General features: G+C 43.1%; 1 protein-coding gene across 9 annotated transcripts; it reads right to left on the bottom strand.

The window, feature by feature from the left end:
- Positions 1-1,936: 1,936 nt before the first annotated feature.
- On the bottom strand, positions 1,937-27,583 carry SNAP47 (synaptosome associated protein 47). 9 transcript variants are annotated; one of them, XR_005566613.1, is made up of 5 exons: positions 19,349-21,589; positions 12,453-12,937; positions 8,848-8,978; positions 3,551-3,939; positions 1,937-3,159 (listed from the first exon to the last, which is right to left on the bottom strand). XR_005566613.1 is itself a non-coding variant. In XM_027733225.2 (5 exons), the coding sequence occupies exons 2-5, from the start codon at positions 19,843-19,845 to the stop codon at positions 3,793-3,795; spliced, it is 1,260 nt and encodes a 419-aa protein (XP_027589026.1). In that variant the 5' UTR covers positions 19,846-19,901; positions 27,426-27,583; the 3' UTR covers positions 1,937-3,792. The 9 variants fall into 9 exon arrangements, 8 of the variants coding, with proteins under 8 accessions (XP_027589026.1, XP_039245693.1, XP_039245691.1 ...); XM_027733225.2 differs by adding an exon at positions 27,426-27,583 and having other exon boundaries at positions 1,937-3,939; positions 19,349-19,901; XM_039389759.1 differs by adding an exon at positions 27,556-27,574 and having other exon boundaries at positions 1,937-3,939; positions 19,349-19,901.

Here is a 27,583-nt window from a genome sequence, read left to right as displayed (position 1 = left end):
CAAGCTGTGGGTGCCAGTGGATGGAAGGCATGGAATGACCCAGGTTAGGGAATATCTAAGCCAGGTATGTCCCAGCCTGGGTCAGGATTGTGTTACACAGGGAATCTGCCCATGGGGGATCCATGGGAGCAGCTGGAAGCACAGCCTGGCCTGGCCTGGGCTGACTTTCTGCCCATGGTGGGATCTGTGTGTGTGCAGGGAAGGGAAGGGAGCTGGGAAGGGGCTGGAGCAGCAGGAGCAGCTGAGGGAGCTGGGGGGGCTCAGCCTGGAGAAAAGGAGGCTCAGGGGGGACCTTCTGGCTCTGCAACCCCCTGACAGGAGGGGGGAGAAGGGTGGAATCAGTCTCTGCTCCCAGGGAACAAGGGACAGGAGGAGAGGGAACGGCCTCCAGCTGTGCCAGGGGAGGGGCAGGCTGGACATCAGGAGGAATTTCTTCCTAGAAATTCCTAGAAATTCAGGCCTTTAGGAGGCTCTGAACATTTCTGGGAATATCAGGGATGGATTTTTACAGAATAAGAGAAGTTTTAATCTTCATCTTTCTGTCCCAAGAGGCCATGACACATCCAAGGAATTCCCAATCCCTTCTCCAAGAGCTGGAGCATCTCCAATGCCACAATTTCCAGGTCTCATCCCTTCCATGAAAACCCACTGGATTATAAACCCCCCCCACACGATCCAGGACAATCCAGTCCTGGTTTGCAGGAGCTGAAGAGCTTTTCCAAGGAAAATCTCTTTATTTTTAGCATTGGAACCTCAATTTTTATTCATTTTTTCCCTTATTTCCCCCAAAGAAAAAGTCCCTCTTTCCATGTTTTTGCAGAACTAAGGGAGAAAGGAATTTAGGAGGCTCTGAACAATTCTGGGAATACCAGGAATGGATTTTTACAGAATAAGAGAAGTTTTAACCTTCATCTTTCGGTCCCAAGAGGCTGTGACATGTCCAAGGAATTCTTAATCCCTTCTCCAATGCCAAAATTCCCAGGATTGAACCCCCACTGTGCTGCCATTCCCCCACTTCATCATCCAATAAATATTCACATGGATAATATTCCCCCAGATATTGGTTTCCCTCTTTTTAAACTAAAAAGAAGCCCGTCCTAATTCCCAATCCTACAGGAAGTGCTCCATTAAATCCCAATCCCACAGGAAATGCTCCATTAAATCCCAATATTACAGGAAATGCTCCAGGAAATCTTGTTCCAAAAGTGGATTTTTCCTGCCATTTCTCAGCCAAGTGAACACAAGAGACAAAATCAATATTCCAAGATATTTAATGGGCAGGAATTACAGGTGGAACAGGGAATTCAGCCAATGTACAGCTCTGGATTACGTGGAATATTCCATGGGTTTGGACACGTTGGAATGACACAACCCACAGGAGACTCAGGGAGATGGAACAGCTGGGGCTGAAACCACAACAATTCAAAATATGGCACAAAAAAAAGGCAAAATTCAAGGCTAAAATAAGGAATATTTCATTCTGGGAATGCTGATTTGGAAAAATTCAGCTCAGAGGTTCCATCCCAGGCAGCACCAGGGGCAGTTCCCACAATAAATATTCCCCCAGATGGGATTTTTCCCTCTTTTCCAATTAAAAATCAGCCCATCCTAAAATCCCAGTCCTACAGGAAATGCTCCATTAAATCCCAATCCCCCAGGAAATGCTCCATTAAATCCCAATCCTACAGGAAATGCTCCATTAAATCTCAATATTACAGGAAATGCTCCAGGAAATCCAGTTCCAAAAGAGGATTTTCCTGCCATTTCTCAGCCAAGTGAACACAAGAGACAAAATCAATATTCCAAGATATTTAACAGGCAGGAATTACAGCCTATTAATGGAATAATTGAAATTAATTATTAATTATTTTAAAATTAAAATTAATATAAGAAAAACCCACAATAATTCAAAATATGGTACAAAAAAAAGGCAAAATTCAAGGCCAAAATAAGGAATATTTAATTTTGGCAGTGCTGATTTGGGAAAATTCAGCTCAGAGGTTCCATCCCAGGCAGCACCAGGATCAGTTCCCACACAAAACACACTTGGAAATCCAGGGAATAATTCCTTGTGTAAACCTTGTCTTGGCTTCACAGTCCAACAACAGCGATTTGGGGGGTGGGAAACAACAGGAGAACCCCAAACACGAATTTATTTCACAGTAAATCACTTATTTATAGAGAATAATCACGATTTTCAGCATTAAAGTGCATGCCAGGAACAACCAGGACCGGAAAATTATTGAAGGGATACAAACCAAGGGAGAGGAAAAGCTGGAAAACAACCCCCTCTCCGGGATTTCCTGGATTTCTCTTTCCAGTTTAGGTGGGAAAAAAAATGGAAAATCGAAGCTTGAAGTTACAAATATTGCACTGAAAGTGTTGGATTTCAAGCAACACCAGAATAACTGAATTTAACAAAATAAAAACGCTGAAAAAAGGGACATATTGCACCAAATATTCTGAATTAAATAAGTGGTAAAGGGGGGAAATCAACTGGGAATCGATGAAATGGGAGTTTTCTATGGATTACCTGGAATCTTTCCTATATATATCAACAATTAAGGAGAGGGAAAGGTCTCTCCTGTCCTATATTCCCAACTGGAAATTCCAAAGGACACCACTTGCCATTAGTCCCTTTTTTATTGGAGAAAAAGAAGTTGAAATAATAAGAACTCCTGAAATGTTTTGTCAGCACTTAGTGTTAATAAATAAATAAAGAAGCCAAAAAATGATGTACCAGGACCATCAAATCTTCCCCCAAAGTCTTCAAGATTCTCATAAATTCATTTCTGGGTGAATTAAAAGCAGAATTAAAAGCATTTGCTGAGGGAACACGAGGTTTTTATCCCCATCATTTGCTCACCTGAGCATTAAGTCACCCCCCCAAAAAAAGCCTCAGTTGGGTATTTGGGCTTTAATTCAGATATTAAGTGTTTTAAAAGACCTTGGGAGGGAATTAATTGGTTGTAATAATCGAAATTATCGTCCAAAGCAGCTCCTTTCACTAAAAAATATCTGGAAAAAAACTCTTCAGAAGCAGCAACATAAAAAAGCAACATCCAAGTCGAGTCAGGGTCGGTCACATCCCTTCCTATTTACACGGGTTCTGTAGGGAAGGATTCACTCCCAGGGTTAAAAGTTTTCCCCTTTTTCATCCTAAAATACCTGGAAATACTTCCTAAACCCTCAGAAAAACGAAGCCCTCACGAAAACAAAACCCTCAGGAAAACCAAACCTCCGGGAAGTCCACACCAGCAGCACAGAATTCCAAGGTGTTCCCAAACACCTCCCAGGCAACCAAAGTGTCCATGGATGAAGAGTCTGGATGAATCCAGCTCCCTGCTCCTCCTCTTCTTCCCATTCCCATTCCCATTCCCAGGGCTCCAGGGCTACAAATACCTCCCCCCCAAAATAAAACCCCTCGGAAGCAGCAACATAAAAAAGCAACATCCAAGTCGAGTCAGGGTCGGTCACATCCCTTCCTATTTACACGGGTTCTGCAGGGAAGGATTCACTCCCAGGGTTAAAAGTTTTCCCCTTTTTCAACCTAAAACACCTGGAAATACTTCCTAAACCCTCAGGAATTCCAAGCCCTCAGGAAAACCAAGCCCTCAGGAAAACCAAACCCTCAGGAAAACCAAAGCTCCGGGAAGTCCACACCAGCAGCACAGAATTCCAAGGTGTTCCCAAACACCTCCCAGGCAATCAAAGTGTCCCTGCAGGAACAGTGTGGATGAATCCAGTTCCCTGCTCCTCCTCTTCTTCCCATTCCCATTCCCATTCCCAGGGCTACGTGAGCCTCTTCATCCTGCGGTTCTGCTTGTCGATGGTCAGCGTGGCCCTGTCCACGGAGCTGCTGATGGAATCCAGGGCCTCATCCTGCCTTTCCAGCTCTGCTTCCGTCTCCAGGGCGAGGCCCTTCAGCTTCTTCAGGATCTGCCAGAAGGAAAGACTCAGAGCTTTCAGTGGCATCTCTGGGACAAGGCACGGAGCTGTGGGAATGAGGCACTTCGGGCCTTTAAATCATCATGGAATGGGTTGGAAGGGACCTTAAGGATCATCCAGTTCCAACCCCTTCAGGGTTTTAAATTATCATGGTTGGAAAGGACTTGAAGGATCATCTAATTCCAACCCATTCAGGGCTTTAAATCATCATGGAATGGGTTGGGTTGGGAGGGACCTGAAGGATCATCCAGTTCCAATTCCTTCAGGGTTTTAAATCATCATGGAATGGCTTGAAAGGGACCTGAAGGATCATCCAGTTCCAACCCCTTCAGGGTTTTAAATTATCATGGTTGGAAGGGACTTGAAGGATCATCTCATTCCAACCCATTCAGGGTTTTAAATCATGGAATGGGTTGGGTTGGGAGGGACCTTAAGGATCATCTCATTCCAACCTTTTCAGGGTTTTAAATCATCACAGAATGGGTTGGGTTGGAAGGGATCTTAAGGATCATCCAGTTCCAATCCCTTCAGAGCTTTAAATCATCATGGAATGGGCTGGGTTGGAAGGGACTTTACGGATCATCTCATTCCAGCCCCTTCAGGGTTTAAATCATCAAGGAATGGGTTGGAAGGGGCCTTAAGGATCATCCAGTTCCAAACCCTTCAGGACTTTAAATCATCATGGAATGGGTTGGAAGGGACCTTAAAGATCATCCAGTTCCAATCCATTCAGGATTTTAAATCATCATGGAATGGGTTGGGTTGGAAGGGACCTGAAGGATCATCCAGTTCCAACCCCCTGCCATGGGCAGGAACACCTTCCACTAGCCCAAATTGCTCCAGCCTGGCCTTGGACACTTCCAGGGATCCAGGGGCAGCCACAGCTTCTCTGGCAAATCCAGTCCAGTCCCTCCTCACCCTCACAGCCCGGAATTCCTTCCCAACATCCCATCTCTCCCTGCCCTCTGGCAGTGGGAAGCCATTCCCTGTGTCCTGTCCCTCCATGCCTTGTCCCCAGTCCCTCTCCAGCTCTCCTGGAGCCCCTTCAGGCCCTGCCAGGGGCTCTCAGCTCTCCCTGGAGCCTTCTCTTCTCCAGGGGAACCCCCCCAGCTCTCCCAGCCTGGCTCCAGAGCAGAGGGGCTCCAGCCCTGGGAGCATCTCCATGGCCCCTCTGGAGCTGCTCCAGGAGCTCCACATCCTTCCTGTGCTGGAAGCCCCAGAGCTGGACACAGAACTCCAGGTGGGGTCAGTGCCCAAGTGACCAAATCATTGATAAACTGAATTAAAATGAACTAAACGACGAACTAAAGAGCGAACTCACAATTGAAATCTTGGGGTTATTTGGGGCAGAGGGGAAATGAGAGGTAAAAATCACTGTAAACATCCTTTTTTCCTGTGGATCTGCACCCCAGAGCAGGAGGTTTTCCCCAGGATGTGCCTGTTGGAGCAAAGCCAGAGGGGATCCAGTGGCTGAAGGGGCACAAAGGTCAGGCAGGGAGCAGGTCAAAGGACAGAAAATGTTGTTTTTCTACAATTCACAAAAAAAAAAAGTGTCACTGGATGGAGCAGAAGGAAAAAAGTGACACCTGGGCAACCAAACTTTGAGCCAGAGCTCAAGGGGTGTTTGGAAAACACCCTCAGGGATTGTTGGGGTGTGCAGGAGTTGGACTGGATGATCCCCGTGGGTCTATCCCAACCCAGGATATTCCATGATTAATTTTCCCACGACCAAGCCTGAGGGCAGATCCAAACACCACCTGAAAAATCCGCCCAAATTCCTTCCCCTGGATCCTTTTAGCAGCAGCCCAAGACAAGAGTTCCATCCTGAACATTCCAGGACTTCAGTGTCCAACAAAACAACCCTTGAGGTAAAATAGGAAAAAAACCCCTACACTTTATACATATTTATATTTATTTTTGCCATCACTGGTAAAGTTTCTGTTGGAATCTGTAGAATCAGCCCCCAGAAAGCTGCTGGGAAACATCAGCAGCCCCTTTATCCACGTGAATTCCATCATTTGCTGCTCCTGGTCTGGGAAAAGCAGGAATATCCCATCTAGTTGGAATGGGAAGGGAATTTGACACAGCCTGAAGCTGGATGGCAGCCCCAGGAGTGGGATTTATCTTGTAAAGTATCTCCCAGCTCTTTCCATAAATCCCAGAAATTTGAATAACCCGAGTCACGCTTTGGCTGCCAAAGCAAAAAAAAAACACAAAATAAACCCCGGATCAAACTTAATCCACCTTTCTCTGTTCTCCCCAAAACTACAAGTGAGGAAACTCCTGTTCCTGTTCCAAAAATGAAACACTCCTCCAGGTTCTTTCCCCTGGGACAGGAAAGCAGGGAATTTCCCTCCCTCATTTCCCCAAACTGGAGGGGGGGGATTTTTTTTTCTCCTGCATTTTTAGCCACTCAAGTCACTCCCAAGCAATTCCCTCTCCTGCTGCACCTGGAATGGGCAGGGACAGGAGGGAGCAGGAAGATTTTAAATCCCAACTGGAGGACATTTCTCCTGTCATTTTTTCTCGGATTGCCAGAGAATTCTGATTTTATTCACTTATTTTCAAGCGAATAAACACTCGTGGTACCACTGGAAAAAAAAAAACAGACTCCAGCAGCTCCACAGGCTTAATTCCCACCTTTTATTTTGGTCCCAATCGTTCCAGTTACACAGAAGGAAATACAAAGTATTTCCTCAGTTCTCCCCCCTCCCAAAAAAACAGCTCCAGGGCCTGGTTTTCCATGTGTTAAGCTCAGGTGTCTGTGATCCCCACAGGCCATGGAACGAGGCCATCCCATGAGGAAATTTGGTCTTCAGCCCTTGGAATGAGCAGTTCCTCCACCAAACAAGTTTTCTGTGAGCTCACAGTTGTGATTTCCTGAGTTGAAGGCACGTAAAGGGTAAATAAACACTCCAGAGGCTCTGGAAGGAGGACAAGGCTGGAATGGGACCATCCAGACCCTCTCCAAGCACAGCCCCAGGGCCAAGATTGTCACAGCCCCTCCCATTCCCGGGGACATTTTGTCAATCCCAGCCAGACAACCCTCAAATTTCTTAGGATTCTTCCTCCATCACTGGAATTTTGTAGGATTCTTCCTCCATCTCCATAGCCAGCTTCAGGGAATTTCCTCACACTGCCACAAACTCCATGTTTTAATATAAATGCCCCCTCAGGAATTCTTGCTGAGGTCCAAAGGACTGGAATGGGACCATTGTCACATCCCCTTCCAGTCCTGGGGCCATTTTATCAATCCCAGACACACCACTGGAATTTTGTAGGATTCTGTCTCCAGAACCCAGTTCAGGAACACTCACACTGCCACAAAATGTGGGTTTTAACATAAATGTCCCCTCAGGAATTCCTGCTGAGGTCCAAAGGACTGGAATGGGACCATCCAGACCCTCCAAGCACAACCCCAGGACCAAGATTGTCACATCCCCTCCCATTCCCAGGGACATTTTGTCAATCCCAGCCATATATCATTGGAATTTTGTAGGATTCTTCCTCCATCTCTATAGTCAGGTTCAGGGAATACCCTCACATTACCACATTAATATAAATGTCCCCTCAGGAATTCCTACTGAGGTCCAAAGGACTGGAATGGGACCACTGTCACATCCCCTTCCAGTCCTGGGGCCATTTTATCAATCCCAGCCAGACACACCACTGGAATTTTGTAGGATTCTGTCTCCAGAACCCAGTTCAGGAACACTCACACTGCCACAAAATGTGGGTTTTAACATAAATGTCCCCTCAGGAATTCTTGCTGAGGTCCAAAGGACTGGAATGGGACCATCCAGACCCTCCAAGCACAGCCCCAGGACCAAGATTGTCACAGCCCCTCCCATTCCTGGGGACATTCTGTCACTCCCAGCCACACAACACTGGAATTTTGTAGGATTTTTCCTCCATCACTGGAATTTTGTAGGATTCTTCCTCCATCTCCATAACCCAGTTCAGAAACAGCCTCAAATTGCCAGAAAATGTGTTTTTTAACATAAATGCCCCCTCAGGAATTCCTGCTGAGGTCCTTTCCTTGAGCACCCAAATCACACTGAGGGAAGGAATTCCAGCTCTGAGGGAAGGAATTGAGCATTCCCCAACAATTCCTGTTGGAAAACACCTGCTGTTATCCCTGGAGGAGAGAGGAAGAGCAAGAGCTCTTTGTTCACCACAAATTCCTCTTCTCCAGCTTTGGAAGTTCTCCTGACCCACCCAGATCACAAACAACGAGGGAGAGGGAGCAAAATCCTCCTCTGTTTGGTGAAAAATAAGTGTTTTCACCACAAGGAATAAAAGATCCCAATCCTCAGGAGAGGGAATTGCTCAGGAAAACACCAATTACAAACACAAAGCCCTCAAATATCTTTAATTAATGGATAAAAGGTGATGGCACAAGGATGTCTGTCTTCAATGCTTGTTTTTCCCTCTTTACTCTCTGAATTCTTTGTAAAGGTGATGATCCATCATCCTGCTCCTTCCCAAACATTCACCTTGCTCAGGTGTCATTTCCTTGATGCTTCCAGGGGTTCCAAACCCCAAAGGCTCTATATGGACTTTATGGAGCCCCATGTGAATCCCAAACTTCCACACCTTCCAAACCTGCTTTTCCTGGGAAGGAATTCCCCCTTCGACCCCATTTTCCTTCACTTCCACATCTATCACAGCTTATACCTGGAAATTACGAATTATAATTATTAATTATGATGATTAAAGACCCTCAGGGAAGAGGGTATTTTTACCACAGGCTGGATTAAGCTTTAAAATATTCCCATGGAAATTTATGAAGGATTCTTTTGTTAAGGCAACGACTTTGTGATGAGGAAAACGTGTGTTTTTAAGGAGACACTGGGAGGGAAATTTATATCAAATTTGGCAAATTTATCTCAACTTTACCTGTCTCAGCTCTTTTGCCTCTTCCTGGGAGACCTTCTCGTGCTGCTGCAGCTGAACCTGCTCATTGTCCATCCCTTCCCTGCTTCCTGCTGGAGATCCAGGCTGCACCACCCCTCCCAGGAGTCCTGTGGCTGCAAGAGAAATTCCCACGGTCAGACTGACAATTCCCTGTGGGATATTGGGAAAAATTCTTCCCTGTGAGGGTGGGGAGGGACTGGAATGGATTTCCCAGAGAAGCTGTGGCTGCTCCTGGATCCCTGGAAGTGTCCAAGGCCAGGTTGGAGCAAGCTGGGCTAGTGGAAGGTGGTGGGATGAGATGATCCTGAAGGTCCCTTCCAACCCAAACCCTTCTGGGAATTTTATCTCCAAAGTTTTCCCACCTGGACACCAGGAAGGAACCCATTGTCCCACAGGCACCTGGGAGCACCAAGGCCAAGGACAGCTGGTTGGAATCCATGAGGACACAAAGCCTGGCAGATCCCAGAGCTCCAAGTGCTGCCACAGCCCAGCTCTGGATCCCATTCCTTTTCCCGGGAAAAACCAGAAGCACCAAACCCTAAATCCCTCCCAGGGAATTCCTGCAAACTCCTAATCCCTGGAATTACTCCGTTATCAGTCCCTGGACTCAGACACTGTCCAGGCTCCTTCACTGGATTGTGCTCCTTGTTTTCCAGAGGGATAAAAAACAGGCACTGAAAAATGGGAAATCGGTGTCCTGGTGTCCTTCCCAGGAAAAGTGGGGAGGGAATGACAGAATTCCCTCTGGTAACAAACAGCCAGAGGAGGTTCTTTGTGTTTCTTATCAGCTGAGTGTCACCCTGTGCTAATTAATTAATTAAAATCAATTCATCCATCCATCCATCTCCATTAATCCGAGGACAAAAAGAGCGGGATGAGGAAGGAGAGCTGGAATTTCCCAGCGATTTTTTTTAGGGATAAAAAGGCAGAAATACTTAAAAAGGAATTTGGTTTCATGGGTGTTACTTCCAAAAAGCCACCAAAGCTTGGAACAAAGCGCTGGGAATTCCAAAGAATGAGCAAATTCGGGGAGAAACGGGAAAAATTCAGCAGCTTCTAAAGGGATAAAAAAAACCTGTGGATGCCAAAATTCAGCTACAGGACCCAGACAGCCCTAAATTGTGCTCAGAGCCACTTTAGGATTTTAATCCTGTTTTTTTTTAATCCTGGGAAGGTGTTCTCAGCCATTCCTGAGGGTGGAATTGGCTAAAAACTGAATAAAATCGAATAAACCGAACGCCCTGAGAGTTTAAACACTCCTGTTTGGCCAAAAAAAAGAGGGAGAAAAGAAGTGCAAATCACCTCAAAATCCTTTCAGATAATTTGGGGGTGCAGAAAACCCTCCAGAAATTCCTCTTGCAGGTGGAATTACGCCAAAAATCTTAGGAAAAGGGATTCTTTTTTTTTGGTATTTTTGTGGAATATGCACAACTTTAAACAGAGGTTCCGGGTGAGGTTGTGACAGTTTGGGGTAAAAAGGGCAAAATCCTTAATTTTAAGGTGGATGGACCTCCCATGCCAGGATATTTCTCCTAGAAATCCCTAAATTAATTAATTAATTATCTGAAAAAACACAGCTTTTTCTGTGCACAGGGGCACAAAACAAGGATTTTTTTCCCCCTCAGTTTTTAGGGAAAAGAAGAAAAAAAATGACGATATCCATGGAAAAAATCCCAGAGGTTGAACTACAGCCCGTGGGTGCCACCTTGTGACAGCAGAAAAAAACAGGGATAAATTCCTGGGAAGGGACAAACAAGGGCTTTGGTGGAGCTGGAAAAATCAGGATTGCCATAAAATCCGGGTTTTTTTAAGCCCATTTCCAAAGGAAACAGGGAAAAGGCAGCAAGGAAGGAGCAAATCCTTCCTTCCCTCGCTCAGAACAGTGGGAAAAACCTGGAGAGGGCTGGAAAAAAACAAGGATTTTATATAACCAGCCTTCAGGCCCTCAGGAATTGGACTCCAACTTGCTGGAATAACTCAAAGCAGGTTGTTTTTCCTCTAAGTTGCTGTTGGATTTGAAGTGCCAGATGCCCAAAAACTTCCTTCCTTCAAAATTAACAAAGTTTTTCCAAGTTTTTTCCCTTTCAAAATACCCTCCCCTGCTGAATTCCAGGATGTTTGGTGCAAGGAAAGATGTCAATTTATTATTTTATCCTGTTTTCTGCTTGGTTTTTAATGAGCTGGGAATAAATCCAGGCCTCGAGTTGCTCTTTTGTCACTAAAAAATTAGGGGGGAAAAAAAAGAGGATTTACATAAATAAATTAAATAAATTCCTAAGTGATATATATTAAATGAATCCAGGGTTGAATTACAAAAAAAAACTAAAGGGGAAAAACACTCCTTGGAATTTTAGGAGAATGAAGAGGAGTAAGGAATGTCAAGCTGATTGTTGGGAAAGGGTTTCAGTCTCCATTGTTTCCTTGAAATCTTAAAAATCAACAAATCTGAGGCTTAAAATCCCCCAAATTTAAACACTTGGACTCCTCAAATGCCAAAATTTAGGGGTTTTTAGGAAAAAAATTTTTAGGAAGATCAATATGATGTTTCTCCCATGATTTATTGAATTCCTGGAATGGAGATTTGGGTTGAACTTCCTGTATTTAACTGAAGGACAAGTTTAATGTCATTATAATTCATCTATTCCAGCCAGGAATGACAAAGGAAAAACAGCAATGATGGAGGGTTTGAAGTCACCTGGAGGTTATTCCTTGGATTTTATCATCACCACCGTTGGGACAGGGAGGAGAGGATTCGCCTTGGGAATATTTTGGGCTTGGAAAACACTTGGAAACCTCTGGAGCCAAAGCTGCTGCTTCCAGAGGGATTCCCTGTCCCAGATCCATGCCTGCCAGATGCAGCTCCCCAAATCCACCTGAGGCCAAATCCTTGGATTTTATCATCACCACTCTTAGGACAGGGAGGAGAGAATTTGCCTTGGAAGTACTTTGGGGTTGGAAAACCCTTGGAAACCTTTGGAGTCAAATCTGCTGAATTCCAGAGGGATTCCCTGTCCCAGATCCATGCCTGCCAGATGCAGCTCCCCAAATCCACCTGAGGCCAAATCCTTGGATTTTATCAAGGAAAAATGTCCCATTGGGATAGGGAGCAGAGGATTTGCCTTGGGAAATATTTTACACTATTTTGGGTTTGGAAAACACTTGGAACCCTTTGGAGTCAAAGCTGCTGCTTCCAGAGGGATTCCCTGTCCCACTTACCTGCCTGCCAGATGCAAGTCCCCAAATTCCCTTCCTGGCCCCAATTCCTTGGATTTTATCATCACCACTGTTGGGACAGGGAGGACAAGATTTGCCTTGGGAATTTTTTTACACTATTTTGGGTTTGGAAAACACTTGGAAACCTTTGGAGTCAAAGCTGCTGCTTCCAGAGGGATTTCCTGTCCCACTTACCTGCCTGCCAGATGCAGGTCCCCAAATCCACCTGAGGCCAAATCCTTGGATTTTATCATCACCACTGTTAGGACAGGGACGAGAGAATTTGCCTTGGAAGTACTTTGGGGTTGGAAAACCCTTGGAAACCTTTGGAGTCAAATCTGCTGAATTCCAGAGGGATTCCCTGTCCCACTTACCCGCCTGCCAGATGGACGTCCCCAAATCCACCTGAGGAGACTTCCTGGCTCCCCCAAATCCCAAGGCATCCTCCAGGAACTGCATCTTCTTGCTGAACTGCATCTCCAGGACGGGAATGAGCTCTGGCATCTTGGCTGACAGGAGCCTGTAGGACGTGTCGGGCTTCCCAATAAACCTCTGGCGGACGCTGATCTCGTAGGGAGTGTGCACCCGGATATCATCCACATCCCGGGATTCAAACCTGTGGATCACCTGGGAATTGCAGTCACTGATCTCCAGGCCAGAAGCAAAGAGGGTGAGTTTTCCTGGCTTGGCACTGGAGTCTGTTCTGTGGGTGATAATGACTGGAATTCTCAGGATGATTCCTTCCTGGTTCTTGGGCTCGGAAGCTGCGGCCGCTTCCTTGGGCTTGGATTCCAGAGGTGTTTTCCAGAGTTTGCTGCTGAAGGGCCACCAGGAAGGAGATTCCAGCTCTGTCAACAACCTGGCAGGAGAAGGGAAGGTTAGAACAGGGAAAACCGGTGGGAAGGTCCTGTAATCCCACCAGCTCAAAGCAAATCCTTAATTCCTTAATCTGGAATCCAGCCCGTTGTTATTTCACTCCTCAAACCTATTCCCAGCTTCCCAGGATCCATCCGTTTCCAAACCCAGCTTCTCCTCATGTGCTAAAAAAATGGGAAGCATTGCTGGAATCTCACTGCTGGGCTGGAATCTCACTGCTGGGATGCAAGAAACTGAACTTCCAACTGGATTTTTCCAGGCTGTTGCTCAGCTCACGCTGCCTTTTCCTCAATTTTCCACTCCTTTTCCCGCTGCTTTTTCCTGTTCCTTTATCCCTCAATCCCACAGTCTGATACCACCTTTGGCTTTGCCCCCACACCCTAATTCCCAGTTAAAATTCCCACTAAGATTGAGGCTCAAAAGTCCAGCAGAAACTTCCCACCAGTGTGCAGAGTCCACCTCCCCCTCGGCGCTGGTGCAGCTCCCAAGGGAGACGTTCCCTTTTCCCGGGGTCCTTTCCCAAAGAAAGGATCAGGAAAGAATCCCTGATTTTTGAGTCTAAGCCTCACCAGGATTCTTTTCACCCCCAAAAAAAAGTGGGAATGAGAGGAAAAACGGTGGGTTTGGTTCACTTTTTGTAAGGTTTTATTTTCCAGGAAAGAATCCCCGTGTTTCCACAGAAAAATTCCTAAATCCTGCAATTTTTCCATCCTGTTTAATTTGTCCAAGTGGGAGTTGAAGGAGGAAGCTCCAACTGGAACACGCTTTGTTGGCCAACAAAATTTTCCAAAGGGATCCACTGGAAGGAATTCCTCTCCTAGGAAAAGCCATGTTGGGAATCAACCACTGAATTCATGGATAGCAGAGGCAGAATTCCAGGAATCTCCTCCCAGATGATCCAAACTTCCCTTTCCATTGGGATGATTTCTCTGGATAACTCCAATCCTGAATTTTTATCACTTCATCCCAGCTCCTTCCCTCTTTTCCCAGGGATTGAGATTCCCTGGGGGATTTCCAGGCAGGATTTTCCTGCTGAAGAGCCCTAAAAAAGGCTCCAGGCAATTATTGCCAGAATTCCATGGTGGAATCACCCCTCTGGATCAACAAATCCCTAAGCCAGAGATACAAAGGAAAACTTGCACCAGAGCACTTTTTAAGAGGAATATGTTAAAAAGATTTTTATATATATTATATATAAATATATATTATATATTATATACTATATATATATAAAAGATATTTATAAATAATATAAAAATATATACTTTATATATTATAATATATATTAAAAAGATATTTATATATAATATATAAATATATATATATATTATAAAATATACATTAAAAAGATTTTTATAGATAATATATAAATATATACTTTATATATTATAATATACATTAAAAAGATTTTTATAGATAATATATAAATATATACTTTATATATTATAATATACATTAAAAAGATATTTATAGATAATATATAAATATATATTATATATTATATAATATATATTAAAAATATATTTATAGATAATATATAAATATATATTATATATTATATAATATATATAATATATAATACATATATATCATATATATCATATTTATTATAGGGTTTTAATGGGAATATATTAAAGATATATTTTAAAAAATATTAAATAAGAATATATTAAAAATATAGTTATATGTATTAAATGTAAGTATATATTATATATATTTATTATATACATTATGTATATCATATATATTATAGGTTTGTAATAGGAATATATTAAAAAGAAATTTTAAAATATATTTAATAGCAATATGTTAAAAAGATATATATGCATTAAATATAAATATATATTCTATACATTTATATAGCATATATTATGCATATCATATATATTAAATGTTTTTAAAAGGAATATATTAAAAAGATATTTAAAAATCTATTTAATAGGAATATATTAAAAAGATACTTACATGCATTAAATATAAATATATATTATATATATTTATTTATTATATATATATTACGTATATCATATATATATGATATATATAATATATATCATATATATAATAGGTTTTTAATAGGAAATATTAAAAAGATATTTAAAAAGATATTTAATAGGAATATATTAAAAAGATATTTATATGTATTAAATAGAAAAACATAATATATATTTATTTATAATATATACATTATGTATATCATATATATTTTAGGGTTTTAATAGGAATATATCAAAAAGATACTTAAAATCATATTTAATAGGAATATATTAAAAAGATATTTATATGTCTTAAATATGTATATCATATATATTATAGGTTTTTAATAGGAATATATTAAAAAGATATTTAAAATATATTTAATAGGAATATATTAAAAATATATGTATATATTATATATAAATATATTGTATATATATTTATATATACTATATATATTATATATTGTATAGGTTTTTAATAGGAATATATTAAATATATATTTATATGTATTATATGTAAATATATCTTATATCCTTATATATAATATATTTTATATATTATATAATTGTATATATTATATATTATAGGTTTTTAATAGGTATATATTATATATATATTTATATGTATTATATGTACATATATCTTATATCCTTATATAGAACATATTTTATATATTATATATTTGTATATATTATATATATTATAGGTTTTTAATAGGCATAGAATAAATATATATTTATATGTATTATATGTAAATATATCTTATATCCCTATATACAATATATTTTATATATTATATATATTATATTTTTGTATATATTAAATATATTATAGGTTTTTATTAGCTATATATTAAAAATATATTTTAAAATATATTTATTAAGAATGCATTAAAACAGGATCTGGATTCCTGCTGATTTTGGGGGCCCTGCCCATCTGGAGCACGGCACACTCAGCTCTGCTCCTCTGGAAGCAGCTGGGAACATCCAGGGATACACAAACATGGAATGAAGAATCCAAAAAGAACAAGGCCACCCACAGAGGCAAGATCAGATCCATCCCAGCTTTGAACACAGGGAAGGGGATAAAGGGCTCTGGTTCTTTTTAGGAGAGACACCCCCCTCCCCCCCAAACTGGAAGGAGGAGTTTGTTCCCAAATTTCCTGCTCCATGGACAAAATCCTCCTGCCCGGTGTAACCAGAACAGGTTTGTGAATCAAATCACAGCTGATTTTGCCCCCCCTTGAGCCTTGGCCAAACTCTTCAGCTCACATTTCATGGAACAGAATCATGGAATCAGCTGGGTTGGAAGGGACCTCTGAGATCATCCAGTCCAACCCTTGATCCAACCCCGCCCTGGTTCCCAGCCCATGGCACTGATGCCACATCCAGTCTGTCCTTAAACACCTCCAGGGATGGAGAATCCCCCCCTTCCCTGGGCAGCCCATTCCAATGGCTGAGCACCCTCTCTGCAAAGAAATTCTTCCTAATGTCCAACCTAACCCTGCCCTGGCACAGCTGCAGACCCAGCCCTCTTGTCTTGCTGAGAGTTGCCTGGGAAAAGAGACCAACCCCCCCCCGGCTCCCCCCTCCTGTCAGGGAGTTGCAGAGAGTGAGGAGGTCTCCCCTGAGCCTCCTCTTCTCCAGGCTGAGCCCCCCCAGCTCCCTCAGCCTCTCCTCACAGCACTTGTGCTCCAGTCCCTTCCCCAGCCTTGTTGCCCTTCCCTGGCCCTGCTCCAGCCCCTCCATGTCCTTCCTGAGCTGAGGGCCCAGAACTGGACACAGCACTCCAGGGGTGGCCTCCCCAGCGCTGAGTCCAGGGGCAGAATCACTTCCCTGGCCCTGTTGGCCACCCTGTTCCTGAGCCAGGCCAGGATCCATTGGCCCTCTTGTCCCCCTGGGCACACTGGGGCTCCTGTTCAGCTCCCTGGCCATCCCCACTCCCAGCTCCCTTCCTGCCTGGCTGCTCTCCAGCCCCTCTGGCCCAGCCTGGAGCTGCCGGGGGTTGTTGTGGCCAAAGGGCAGGACCCGGCCCTTGGCCTGCTTGAACCTCATCCCCTTGGAATCAGCCCCTGGATCCAGCCTGTCCAGGTCCCTCTGCAGAGCCCTCCTGCCCTCCAGCTGATCCACACTCCCCCCCAGCTTGGTGTCACCTGCACATTTGCTCCCTGCTTTCCCTTATTTTCCCATTTTTAAGTCCCTGCCTCCAAATTTTCAGCTTCAGGAGGACAAATAAATCCCTGGCAGCGCCTCTTCACCCCAAAGCAAAGCTCCCTTCCAAAAACAATGAGCCGGCATCGCTTTTCCTGCTCTTTGTTTGTTGCCCCAGAACTTTCCAAGCTCCCGCCGAAGCTCCGAGTCTTTTGGCTTTCCATGAAAGGCCCCGGAGAACATCCCCAAAATCATCGGGAAAGCAGCACTTCCCTTTCCAGCCGATCCATCTCAAACCAGCTGCTGCTTCCAAGAACAACCGGTTTGAACTTTTATTGTGTTTTGTTTCTTCCTGCAGGTGTCGGAGCTGCTCCAAAGGCACTCCCAAACCAGAGATCCCTTAAATATTCCACCGCTGCTCTCGACCTTTCTGTCCGTTTTGGACCGGAATTTCACACGGAACACATCAAAGAATTCCCCTTGGAATGTTCATCAGCCAACAGGAAAGCCAGAATGTTCTGATTAACACCAAATATTTACCATTCCCTCGAGTTTTGGGGCAGCTCCAGTTAAACAACATCTCCAACGGGCTCCAAATCTCTTCCTCCAACTTGTCTAAAAGGCAGCAAAATGCCAGGATTTCGATTTAGGAATATTCCAGGCCATCCAATAAAAGTGGGAATGTCGTATTAATGAACACCTGAATGCCAGTGGGGACATTAATTCCCTTATTTCCCCTAATTAGTTACCCATTCACTAATAATTTATAGGGTGCTGATATTCTGGAGATCTCCATTATTTCTGTCACTTGGAGTGGGAATTCATAAGGGTTGGGAAAGTTTTTTGAAGGAAAGAGGAGATTTATACATAAAATCCTGTGGATCTGCCTTGGGAATTCCTGGTCTGAGGAACACCCTCCTGTGGATCTGCCCCAGGAATTCCAGGCCCAAGGAACACCCTCCTGTGGATCTGCCCCAGGAATTCCAGGTCCAAGGAACACCCTCCTGTGGATCTGCCCCGGGAATTCCTGGTCCGAGGAACACCCTCCTGTGGATCTGCCCCAGGAATTCCAGGCCCAAGGAACACCTTCTGTGGATCTGTCCTGGGAATTCCTGGTCTGAGGAACACCCTCCTGTGGATCTGCCTCGGGAATTCCTGGTGTGGATCTGCCCCAGGAATTCCTGGTCTGAAGAACACCCTCCTGTGGATAATTCCTGGTCTGAGGAACACCCTCCTACAGATCTACCACCAGAATTCCTGGTCTGAGGAACACCCTCCTGTGGATCTGCCCCAGGAATTCCAGGCCCAAGGAACACCCTCCTGTGGATCTGCCCCGGGAATTCCTGGTCTGAGGAACACCCTCCTGTGGATCTGCCACAGGAATTCCTGGTCCAAGGAACACCCTCCTGTGGATCTGCCCCAGGAATTCCAGGCCCAAGGAACACTCTCCTGTGGATCTGTCCCAGGAATTCCTGGTCTGAGGAACACCCTCCTGTGGATCTGCCTTGGGAATTCCTGGTCTGAGGAACACCCTCCAGGGGATCTGCCCCAGGAATTCCTGGTCTGAGGAACACCCTCCTGTGGATCTGCCCCGGGAATTCCAGGCCCAAGGAACACCCTCCTGTGGATCTGCCCCAGGAATTCCAGGTCCAAGGAACACCCTCCTGTGGATCTGCCCCGGGAATTCCAGGTCTGAGGAACACCCTCCTGCAGATTTGTCCCAGGAATTCCTGGTCTGAGGAACACCCTCCTGGGGATCTGCCCCAGCAATTCCTGGTCTGAGGAACACCCTCCTGGGGATCCTCCCCAGGAATTCCTGGTCTGAGGAACACCCTCCTACAGATCTACCCCAGGAATTCCAGGCCCAAGGAACACCCTCCTGTGGATCTGCCTTGGGAATTCCTGGTCTGAAGAACACCCTCCTGTGGACCTGCCCCAGCAATTCCAGGTCTGAGGAACACCCTCCTACAGATCTACCCCAGGAATTCCTGGTCTGAGGAACACCCTCCTACAGATCTACCCCAGGAATTCCAGGCCCAAGGAACACCCTCCTGTGGATCTGCCTTGGGAATTCCTGGTCTGAAGAACACCCTCCTGTGGATCTGCCCCGGGAATTCCTGGTCTGAAGAACACCCTCCTGTGGATCTGCCTTGGGAATTCCTGGTCTGAAGAACACCCTCCTGTGGATCTGCCCTGGGAATTCCTGGTCTGAGGAACACCCTCCTGCGGATCCATCCCGGAATTCCCAGCCCCCACCCCGTTACCTGTCAGCCACATCCATGTCCCCCTCGATCTTGTTGAGCCCTTTCATGATGTTGTCAAACTGCTCCCCCTGGTAGTGCAGCACCTTGGCCGTGTCCTCCAGGCGTTTCTGGGATCCCGCCAACATTCCCGTCAGTTCCTTCCCCTTCCCGGGCCGCGCAGCCGCTCCTTCCGCTCCCGCCCCTCGGCTCTCCAGCAGCTGCTCCCTCCAGAAGTGCTCCAGGATGTTGAACACCACATTCCTGTTGGGCTGCAGGGAGCTGAACCAGTGCTTGGTGTTCTTCTCCAGGATGGTGAGGGAGCTGAAGATGAGGTTGGAAGATTCCTTCTTGATCTCGCTGATCCCGGAAAGGTGGAAGTCGACCAAGAGCTCCCCGGTTTTGTCAGCTGTGAATTTGATCCCGACGGGAGTCAGGGAGAGTCTCCCAGAGATCCATTGCTTCCCGGTGTCCAGGTAGTAGGAGCAAGGCCAGCTATGGATACGGATGTCCTCGTTCATCAGCTCGTCGGGCTGAGCCTCCTCTCCAAGGGCAACGCTCTCAAAGCCGGGAGAAACTAAAGGAATAAAAAAAAGAGCAGGAATCTTTAGGAACGTTAATTCCATCCACAGTTTGCTTCCAGTACTCTCACATTCCAGGTGGAGATGCAAGACAGGTTTGGGAACAGCTGTGGATGGATGTGGATGAGTTTTGAGTCCCCTGAACGCTCCAGGGCTTTATCCAACACTCAGTTCCTAAAGGTGCCTGAGGGCAAATTTTCCAGGCAAAAACCTCTTTGGGAATTCAATCCATCCATTGTTCCATAATCATTTCCAACCACCTGAACATTTCCTTTGGAAAGGACTGTCAACAGCATTGGTCACCCCATTCACAGCAGCACAAACTTCCAGTATTTATTGCCTTAATGCCCTGGAATATTCCCATTCCCACTCCATCCTCAGAAGGAGCTTCCCACAGACCAACAGGTCCTGGAGAAAAATCCAGGATATCCCAAAACACATCCCATGAATGTGTATCTACAGTGACCACACTGAATAACTGCTCCTTCTCCTTCCACTCTATCCCAACATCCAGGTGTGTTGGGAACACTCCAGAACGTCCAAAGCTTTACCCAACACTCAGCTCCTAAAGGTGCCCGAGGGAAAATTTTCCAGGCAAAAATCTCTTTGGGAATTCAACCCACCCATTGTTCCATAATCATTTCCAACCACCTGAACATTTCCTTTGGAAAGGACTGTCAACAGCATTGGCCACCCCATTCCCAGCAGCACAAACTTCCAATATTTATTGCCTTAAATGTCCTGGAATATTCCCATTCCCACTCCATCCTCAGAAGGAGCTTCCCACAGACCAACAGGTCCCGGAGAAAATCCAGGATATCCCAAAACACATCCCATGAATGTGTATCTACAGGGACCACACTGAATAACTGCTCCTTCCTTTTCCACTCTGATATCCCAACATCCAGGTGTGTCGGGAACACTCCAGAATATCCATGGAATCACGGAATGATCTGGGATGGAAGGGATCTTAAAGATCTTCTAATCCAACCCTCTACTATGGGCAGGGACATTTTTGAGCAGAATTCCCAAGGATTAAAGAGCAGAAACTCCCGGCCATAAATGGATCCATATTCTTCAGGAATTGTCACTATCTCTTGGATATTACTTTGGAATAATAACTTGGAAAAATCAGCTTCCTTCCAAATTCAAGGGGAGCCAAACTTCTGGTGGAACAACCAGCCAAAATCACTCCCAAATCCATAGTTTTTGTCCTGGGAAATAATCACAGCACTTCTGGATGGGTCACGTTTTCCTGGGAGCATGGGATGCTCTGGGATGACACATGAATCCCGCAGGGATTGCTCAGCGGGATCCGGAATCCCGGGAGGAAAACAAAGAGCTGTCACTTCCTTCTATCCCAAAAATCCGACCTTTGGAATGGGAGATGAAACACAACACACCTGGAGTGGCTTCTGTCCACACTTCCAGAGGTTTCTTGTTCCCGAGGGTTGGATTATTCCCCGGAACATCTCAATTCCTCGTTACAGTTTGACATCCCACAATTAATTTGGGAACACCCAGCACGTCACGGGGATTTAATCACTCCCCAGCTCATTATCTCCTCGGATGGATCACGGGATAATTTAGGGATTAATCCCAGAACACGAGCTCCGGGTGTCTGTAGGGAGCAGCTGGAAGTTGGATCCCTAAATCCCCACTTTGACACTAATTCCACCTCTGAATTCCACACAATTTGCTCCCTCAAGGAACTCTTTGGGAATCCCAAAACCAACAAAACAGCCAAATCCTTTCCCAGGGATCCTTGGGAGAATTCCCACAGCACCCACGGAGATCTCCCAGCTCGGGCATCATTAATATCCCTTAAAAACTCCACTTCCAATGATATTTTGAATTAAACACTCCAAATTCCATATTCCTGAGAAAAGGACTAATCACAGTTTGTTACATCCCACACAACCCCTGGAATTTGGGTTCCAAACCTTATTTTCATGGCCTTTTAAAAACCTTATTTTCATTATTAATTGTAGAGATGAAATGGGGGGAAAAAAAAAAAAAGGCCACAAATTTACCAAGAAATTGGAGTTTAAAGTGAAAATTCCCAATAAATCCACACAGTCCTGGATTTTTATATATAATAAACCCTCTGTACTGGATTTATATATATATATATATATATATATATATAAAAAAAATATATAAATATATATTTTTATTATATATAATATATATATTTATATATTATACATATTATATATTATATAATATAATAATTATATATAATATATATAATAATTATATATTATATATTATTTATATTTATACATATAAATTTATATATATGCATAATTATATATCATATATATTATATATAATATATTACATATTATTATATTATATATTATATATAATATAATAATTATATAAAATATATTATTTATATTTATATATAAGAAAATGTATATATATTTATATATGTATAAATATATATAAAAATATATATATAATATAAATATATAAATCTATTGTACTGGGGGCAAAGAGAGGGAGAAAAAGCCCCCAGAAATTGGATTTAAATGAGATTCCAGCCAACAAAACAAAGTCTAGGAAATATTATTTATTTCTTTATCGTTTCCTACATAAAATTCCTAATTTGGAGATAATTTTCCACGTAGAAAAACAGGGTTGTTCCTCCAACACAGGTTGGAGCAGAAGGATCTGATGGAGAGAATTTTGATTTTATGACCCTTTGGGGGTGTTATAATTCTGATATTTTATGATTTTAATTTCCACTGATTTATTATTTAAATTTCCAGGTCAAGGTTATTTTCTTCCTGTGGCAAATACGGGGAGAAAGGAAAATGCTTTTTAATAATCTTCAATGTCAGACTTTAATAATCAGTCAAATAATAAAGGAATAAACGGTGGGATTCCAAAAACATCAGCAGTGGGACTCCAAAAAATCCAGGGAATGTTTCTGCCAGGATAATTGAAGTGGGAAATGTTCCTATTATGGGTTTCTAATTATTACAGTAATAATTTAGTCCTATAAATGACAAATAAATCAGGTTAAACAACCATTTGAGCAGTGAAATCAATGAGAGTTGAAGATAAATCACGTTAAGGGTTTATTAACCAGGATCCATAAATTATAATTTATAAATTATATTTTAATATATTAATATAATTAATATAATATATTTTTAATTTATAAATATACATATTTTATACACATAATATATTTTATATTAAAAACATTTTAGTTTATAAACATATAGATATTTTTAAATTTTTTTTAATCATTTATAAATCCAAATTAAGCTTAACTTGATGGACAGGGCCTAGAGGTGAAATAAATACAGTAAAGATGATAAAAATTAACATTTTGTATCATTTTTCCTGTTTTCACTGGTTTTGGAAAATTTCAAATATCAGCACCCAGCTCACAACAACTTGTTGCCTTAATTCCATAATTATTTACATATATTATTTATAATATATATATATTATTCTATTTGATTATATTTATTATTTGATATTATTTTATATTCTGTTTTATGTATTTTTATGTTATATATAAAGTATAAATAGAGTATATATATTAATATATATCAGCATATATGATAAATAATATATTATAAATATTATATTATAATAGATATTATAAATAATATATTATTTAGGATAAATATTATAATACTTTTACATTTATATATTGTGTGTTATAATATATATTATCTATATATACTATATATTATATTATTTTTAATATATATAATATATATTATATTAAAAGTATATAAATATATATAAGTAGATATAAACATATACAAACATAGTATAATTATTATTTTATTTTGTATTATATTATATATTATATAGATTTAAAACATATATTATGAAGAATACACATAATACATATCATATAAAAATAAAAAATAAACATATAACATATATAAATATATAAATAATAAATGAAATATAAACTAGATAAGATTATATTTTAAGAGGTTTTAAGGATAGAGAAAAGAGATAATAAATATAGAACAGTAGTAATAATTACATTTACTCTTTTCTCTCATTTTATCTGATATATTCTTATCCATTATAATATATATTATATCCTAGCATAGTATAAGAGATACTATATGTAAAAGACTAATATAAATATGTATTATTTACAGATATAGATTCTATCTCTCCTCAATCCTCTCGCTCCCTATATCTCATTATTTTAGCTTCTTTTCCCTTATAAGCTGATCCACTGTTCACATAAGCGGACTATCAATAATGTTAACACATACTGGACTGTCAGCCCCTCACATGCGCCCGAGGCCCCCTGGCCCCCCACGCTTGGGCCCGCCCCACCGCACCCCCCCCCTCCCCTGCCCGCAGCTCCTAAAAAAAAAAACCTGCTCCTGGCAGCACCGCCCCCCTTCCCCCAGGCCCAGGGAGGCAAAAAAAATCCTAAATCAGCAAAGAAATCTCATTTTTTTTAATAAAATCTCAGCCTGGAGCCTGTTTTCACATCCCAGGAGCCGCCCCAGCCCTACAAAACCACCCCCAGCTCCTCAGCAAGACAACATTTTGCTCTCAAAACTCAGAAAATATTGATATTTAAAGCAGCCTCCCAACCTGTGCCATAAAACAGGATCATCCTAATCCATATCCCAAAATCCTACCTGGATGTGCAGCCCTGGAATTCTCAGGGAGCCCATTTTCAAACCCCAAGAGCTGCCCCAGCCCTACAAAACCACCAAATCCTCAGCAAGACAACTTTTTTTCTCTCAAAACTATAAAAATATTGATATTTAAAGCAGCCTCACAAGCTCTGCCATAAAACAGGATCATCCTCATCCATATCCCAAAATCCTACCTGGATGTGCAGCCCTGGAATTCTCAGGGAGTTCATTTTCACATCCCAAGAGCTGCCCCAGCCCTACAAAACCACCTCCAGCTCCTCAGCAAGACAACGTTTCTCTCTCAAAATTGTGAAAATATTGATATTTAAAGCAGCCTCCCAACCTGTGCCATAAAACAGGATCTTCCTAATTCATATCCCAAAATCCTACCTGGATGTGCAGCCCTGGAATTCTCAGGGAGCCCATTTTCACACCCCAGGAGCTGCCCCAGCCCTACAAAACCACCAAATCCTCAGCAAGACAACTTTTTTTCTCTCAAAACTATAAAAATATTGATATTTAAAGCAGCCTCACAAGCTCTGCCATAAAACAGGATCTTCCTAATCCATATCCCAAAGTCCTACCTGGATGTGCAGCCCTGGAATTCTCAGGGAGCCCATTTTCACACCCCAGCCCTACAAAACCACCTCCAGCTCCTCAGCAAGACAACATTTTGCTCTCAAAACTCAGAAAATATTGATATTTAAAGCAGCCTCCCAACCTGTGCCATAAAACAGGATCATCCTAATCCATATCCCAAAGTCCTACCTGGATGTGCAGCCATGGAATTCTCAGGGAGCCTTTTGGGGGCTCCTTTTTAGGGGCAGAATTTGTTCCCCGAGCGTTTCTTTCTCTTCAAATCCAAACCAGCTCCAAGTTGTCTCAAAAATACCACCGGTCCTGTCCCCAAAATTCCAAATCCATGAAGAACAGCGGATGGATATTTAAAAACTGAGGGAAAACAAGTGCTCTGAGTCCAGGAAAAGCAGAGCAGTCCCTGCCCGGGGTATTTATAGGTTTTCATACCTCAGGTCTTGTGACTTTTGACTCACCTGAGACCTCACTCAGCTCCTAAAGGTGCCCGAGGGCAAATTTTCCAAGCAAAAAAACCTCTTTGGGAATTCAATCCGTTCATTTTTCCAGCTTTTTTCCCCCCCCTCCCCCAATATTTTCATTTTCATCAACATCACATCTGGATGTTTCTTTTTTCCTTTTCTTCTCTCTCTCTCTGAGAAGAAATTTAAACTTCAAGGGGTTTAAAAAAGGCCACGAAAATAAGGTTTGGAACCCAAATTCCAGGGGTTTTGTGGGATATAACAAACTGTGGTTAGTCCTCATCTCAGGAATATGGAATTTGGAGTGTTTAATTCAAAATATCATTGGAGTTTTTAAGGGATAATAATGATGCAGCAACTTGGGAGATCTCCGTGGGTGCTGTGGGAATTCCCCCAAGGATCCCTGGAAAAGGATTTGGCTGTTTTGTTGGCTTCAGGATTCCCAGAGAGTTCCTTGAGGGAGCAGATTGTGTGGAATTCAGAGGTGGAATTAGTGTCAAAGTGGGGATTTAGGGATCCACACTCTGGAAATCACAATTTTTTTTAACAAATAGTTTGACTTTTTGCCCCAAAAACCTGCAGTTCCTTCCACAGCTCCACTGGGAGCAGCACCTGGGATATTGGGAACAGGGAGCTGGGATTGGATTTCCTGCAGAGTCACCCCAATGTGGGAATTCTTTCCACGAGACTCAGCTGTGCTTCCATGAAAAGGAGGTGACTCACCTCGTGTGAGCTCCCCAATTAATTGGGAGTGTTACTAATTATCCCAGGAGCTGCTCCAAACACCAGGACAAGGAGCTGCCACCTTCCCTCTGCCAGTTTTCCACCAAAATTCCAATCCTGGATTTTTCTCTCCTGCCCTTGAGAACGATCTGCACGACATTCCTGCACATAATCCCGTATTTTATGGGGTTTGGGGTTTATTTTCATCTCCTGTTTTATCTGTTTTCTCTCCTCCCTCCTGGCTGCAGTTTTCCCAGGGTGGTTTATTCCCAATTTACCACCTGGGAAATGAGGAGTTTGAAGCTCCTGGGAGCCCAACAACCCTCAATAAAGATGTTCCCAAGGCCTAACAACTGGATCTTCCCTTTTTTTTTTAACCAAGACACACTTCCAGGAGGTTTTTAACTCTGGGATTCTCCACAAGATGCTACAAGACACCAAGTACTCAGAGGTGACTCCCATGTTTCCTCCCAGACTCCCTTCCCTCTCCTCCAGTGCCAATCCCAACCCTCTCCAGATATTTCCTCACCCCAAGCCACAACTTCTCCATCCTGGAAAGGATTTCCAGCCCTTCCTTTTCCTTTTTCCCCCACTCCAAAGTCCTTCTCTTCCTCCTCATCCCAAACACAACACAGTCACCAGCTACAGCACAGAATTCCAGGATGGTTTGGGATGGGAGGGACCTTAAGGATCATCCAGTGCCATGGGCAGGGACACCTTCCACCATCCCAGGTTGCTCCAACCTGGCCTTGGACACTTCCAGGGATCCAGGGGCAGCCACAGCTTCTCTGGGAAATCCATTCCAGTCCCTCCCCACCCTCCCAGCCAGGAATTCCTTCCCAATATCCCATCTATCCCTGCCCTCTGGCAGTTTGAAGCCATTCCCTGTGTCCTGTCCCTCCACACTCTTGTAAAAAGTCCCTCTCCGTGTCTCCTGAGGGCTCCCTTCAGGTCCTGGAAGGATCTTTCCCTGGACCCTTTTCCTAATACCAGAAAACAGCCCATTTTATCCCAATCCTACCAGATTTTTTCTTAATAAAATCTCAGCCTGGAGCCCTTTTTTACATCCCAGGAGCCGCCCCCGCCCTACAAAACCTACCAGGGGAAGCTGCAGGTCAGTCACCCAAAGCCCTGTTGTGTCCTCCAGAACCCTCCATTCTCCTCATGGAATCCCAGAGGTGGGAAAAGCCCTCCAAGGTCACAGAGCCCACCCTGTGCCCGATGCCCACCTTGTCCCCCAGCCCAGAGCACTGAGTG

Source organism: Pipra filicauda, unplaced genomic scaffold, assembly GCF_003945595.2.
Source record: "Pipra filicauda isolate LSUMZ 115617 unplaced genomic scaffold, ASM394559v2 scaffold765_size102362_pilon, whole genome shotgun sequence".
Lineage (NCBI taxonomy): Eukaryota > Metazoa > Chordata > Aves > Passeriformes > Pipridae > Pipra > Pipra filicauda.
This window is presented reverse-complemented; position numbering and strand designations above follow the sequence as displayed.

What these genes read in the sequence shown, in the direction of transcription:
- SNAP47 (XM_039389755.1), bottom strand. Translation starts at nt 19,950, where the DNA reads ATGGAATTAACGTTCCTAAAGATTCCTGCTCTTTTTTTTATTCCTTTA. An exon ending in GACATGGATGTGGCTGACAG is followed by an intron (nt 12,938 to 19,348) that starts GTAACGGGGTGG and finishes TTCTCCTGCCAG; the next exon opens with GTTGTTGACAGAGCTGGAAT. An exon ending in GACGTCCATCTGGCAGGCGG is followed by an intron (nt 8,979 to 12,452) that starts GTAAGTGGGACA and finishes TTTCTCTTGCAG; the next exon opens with CCACAGGACTCCTGGGAGGG.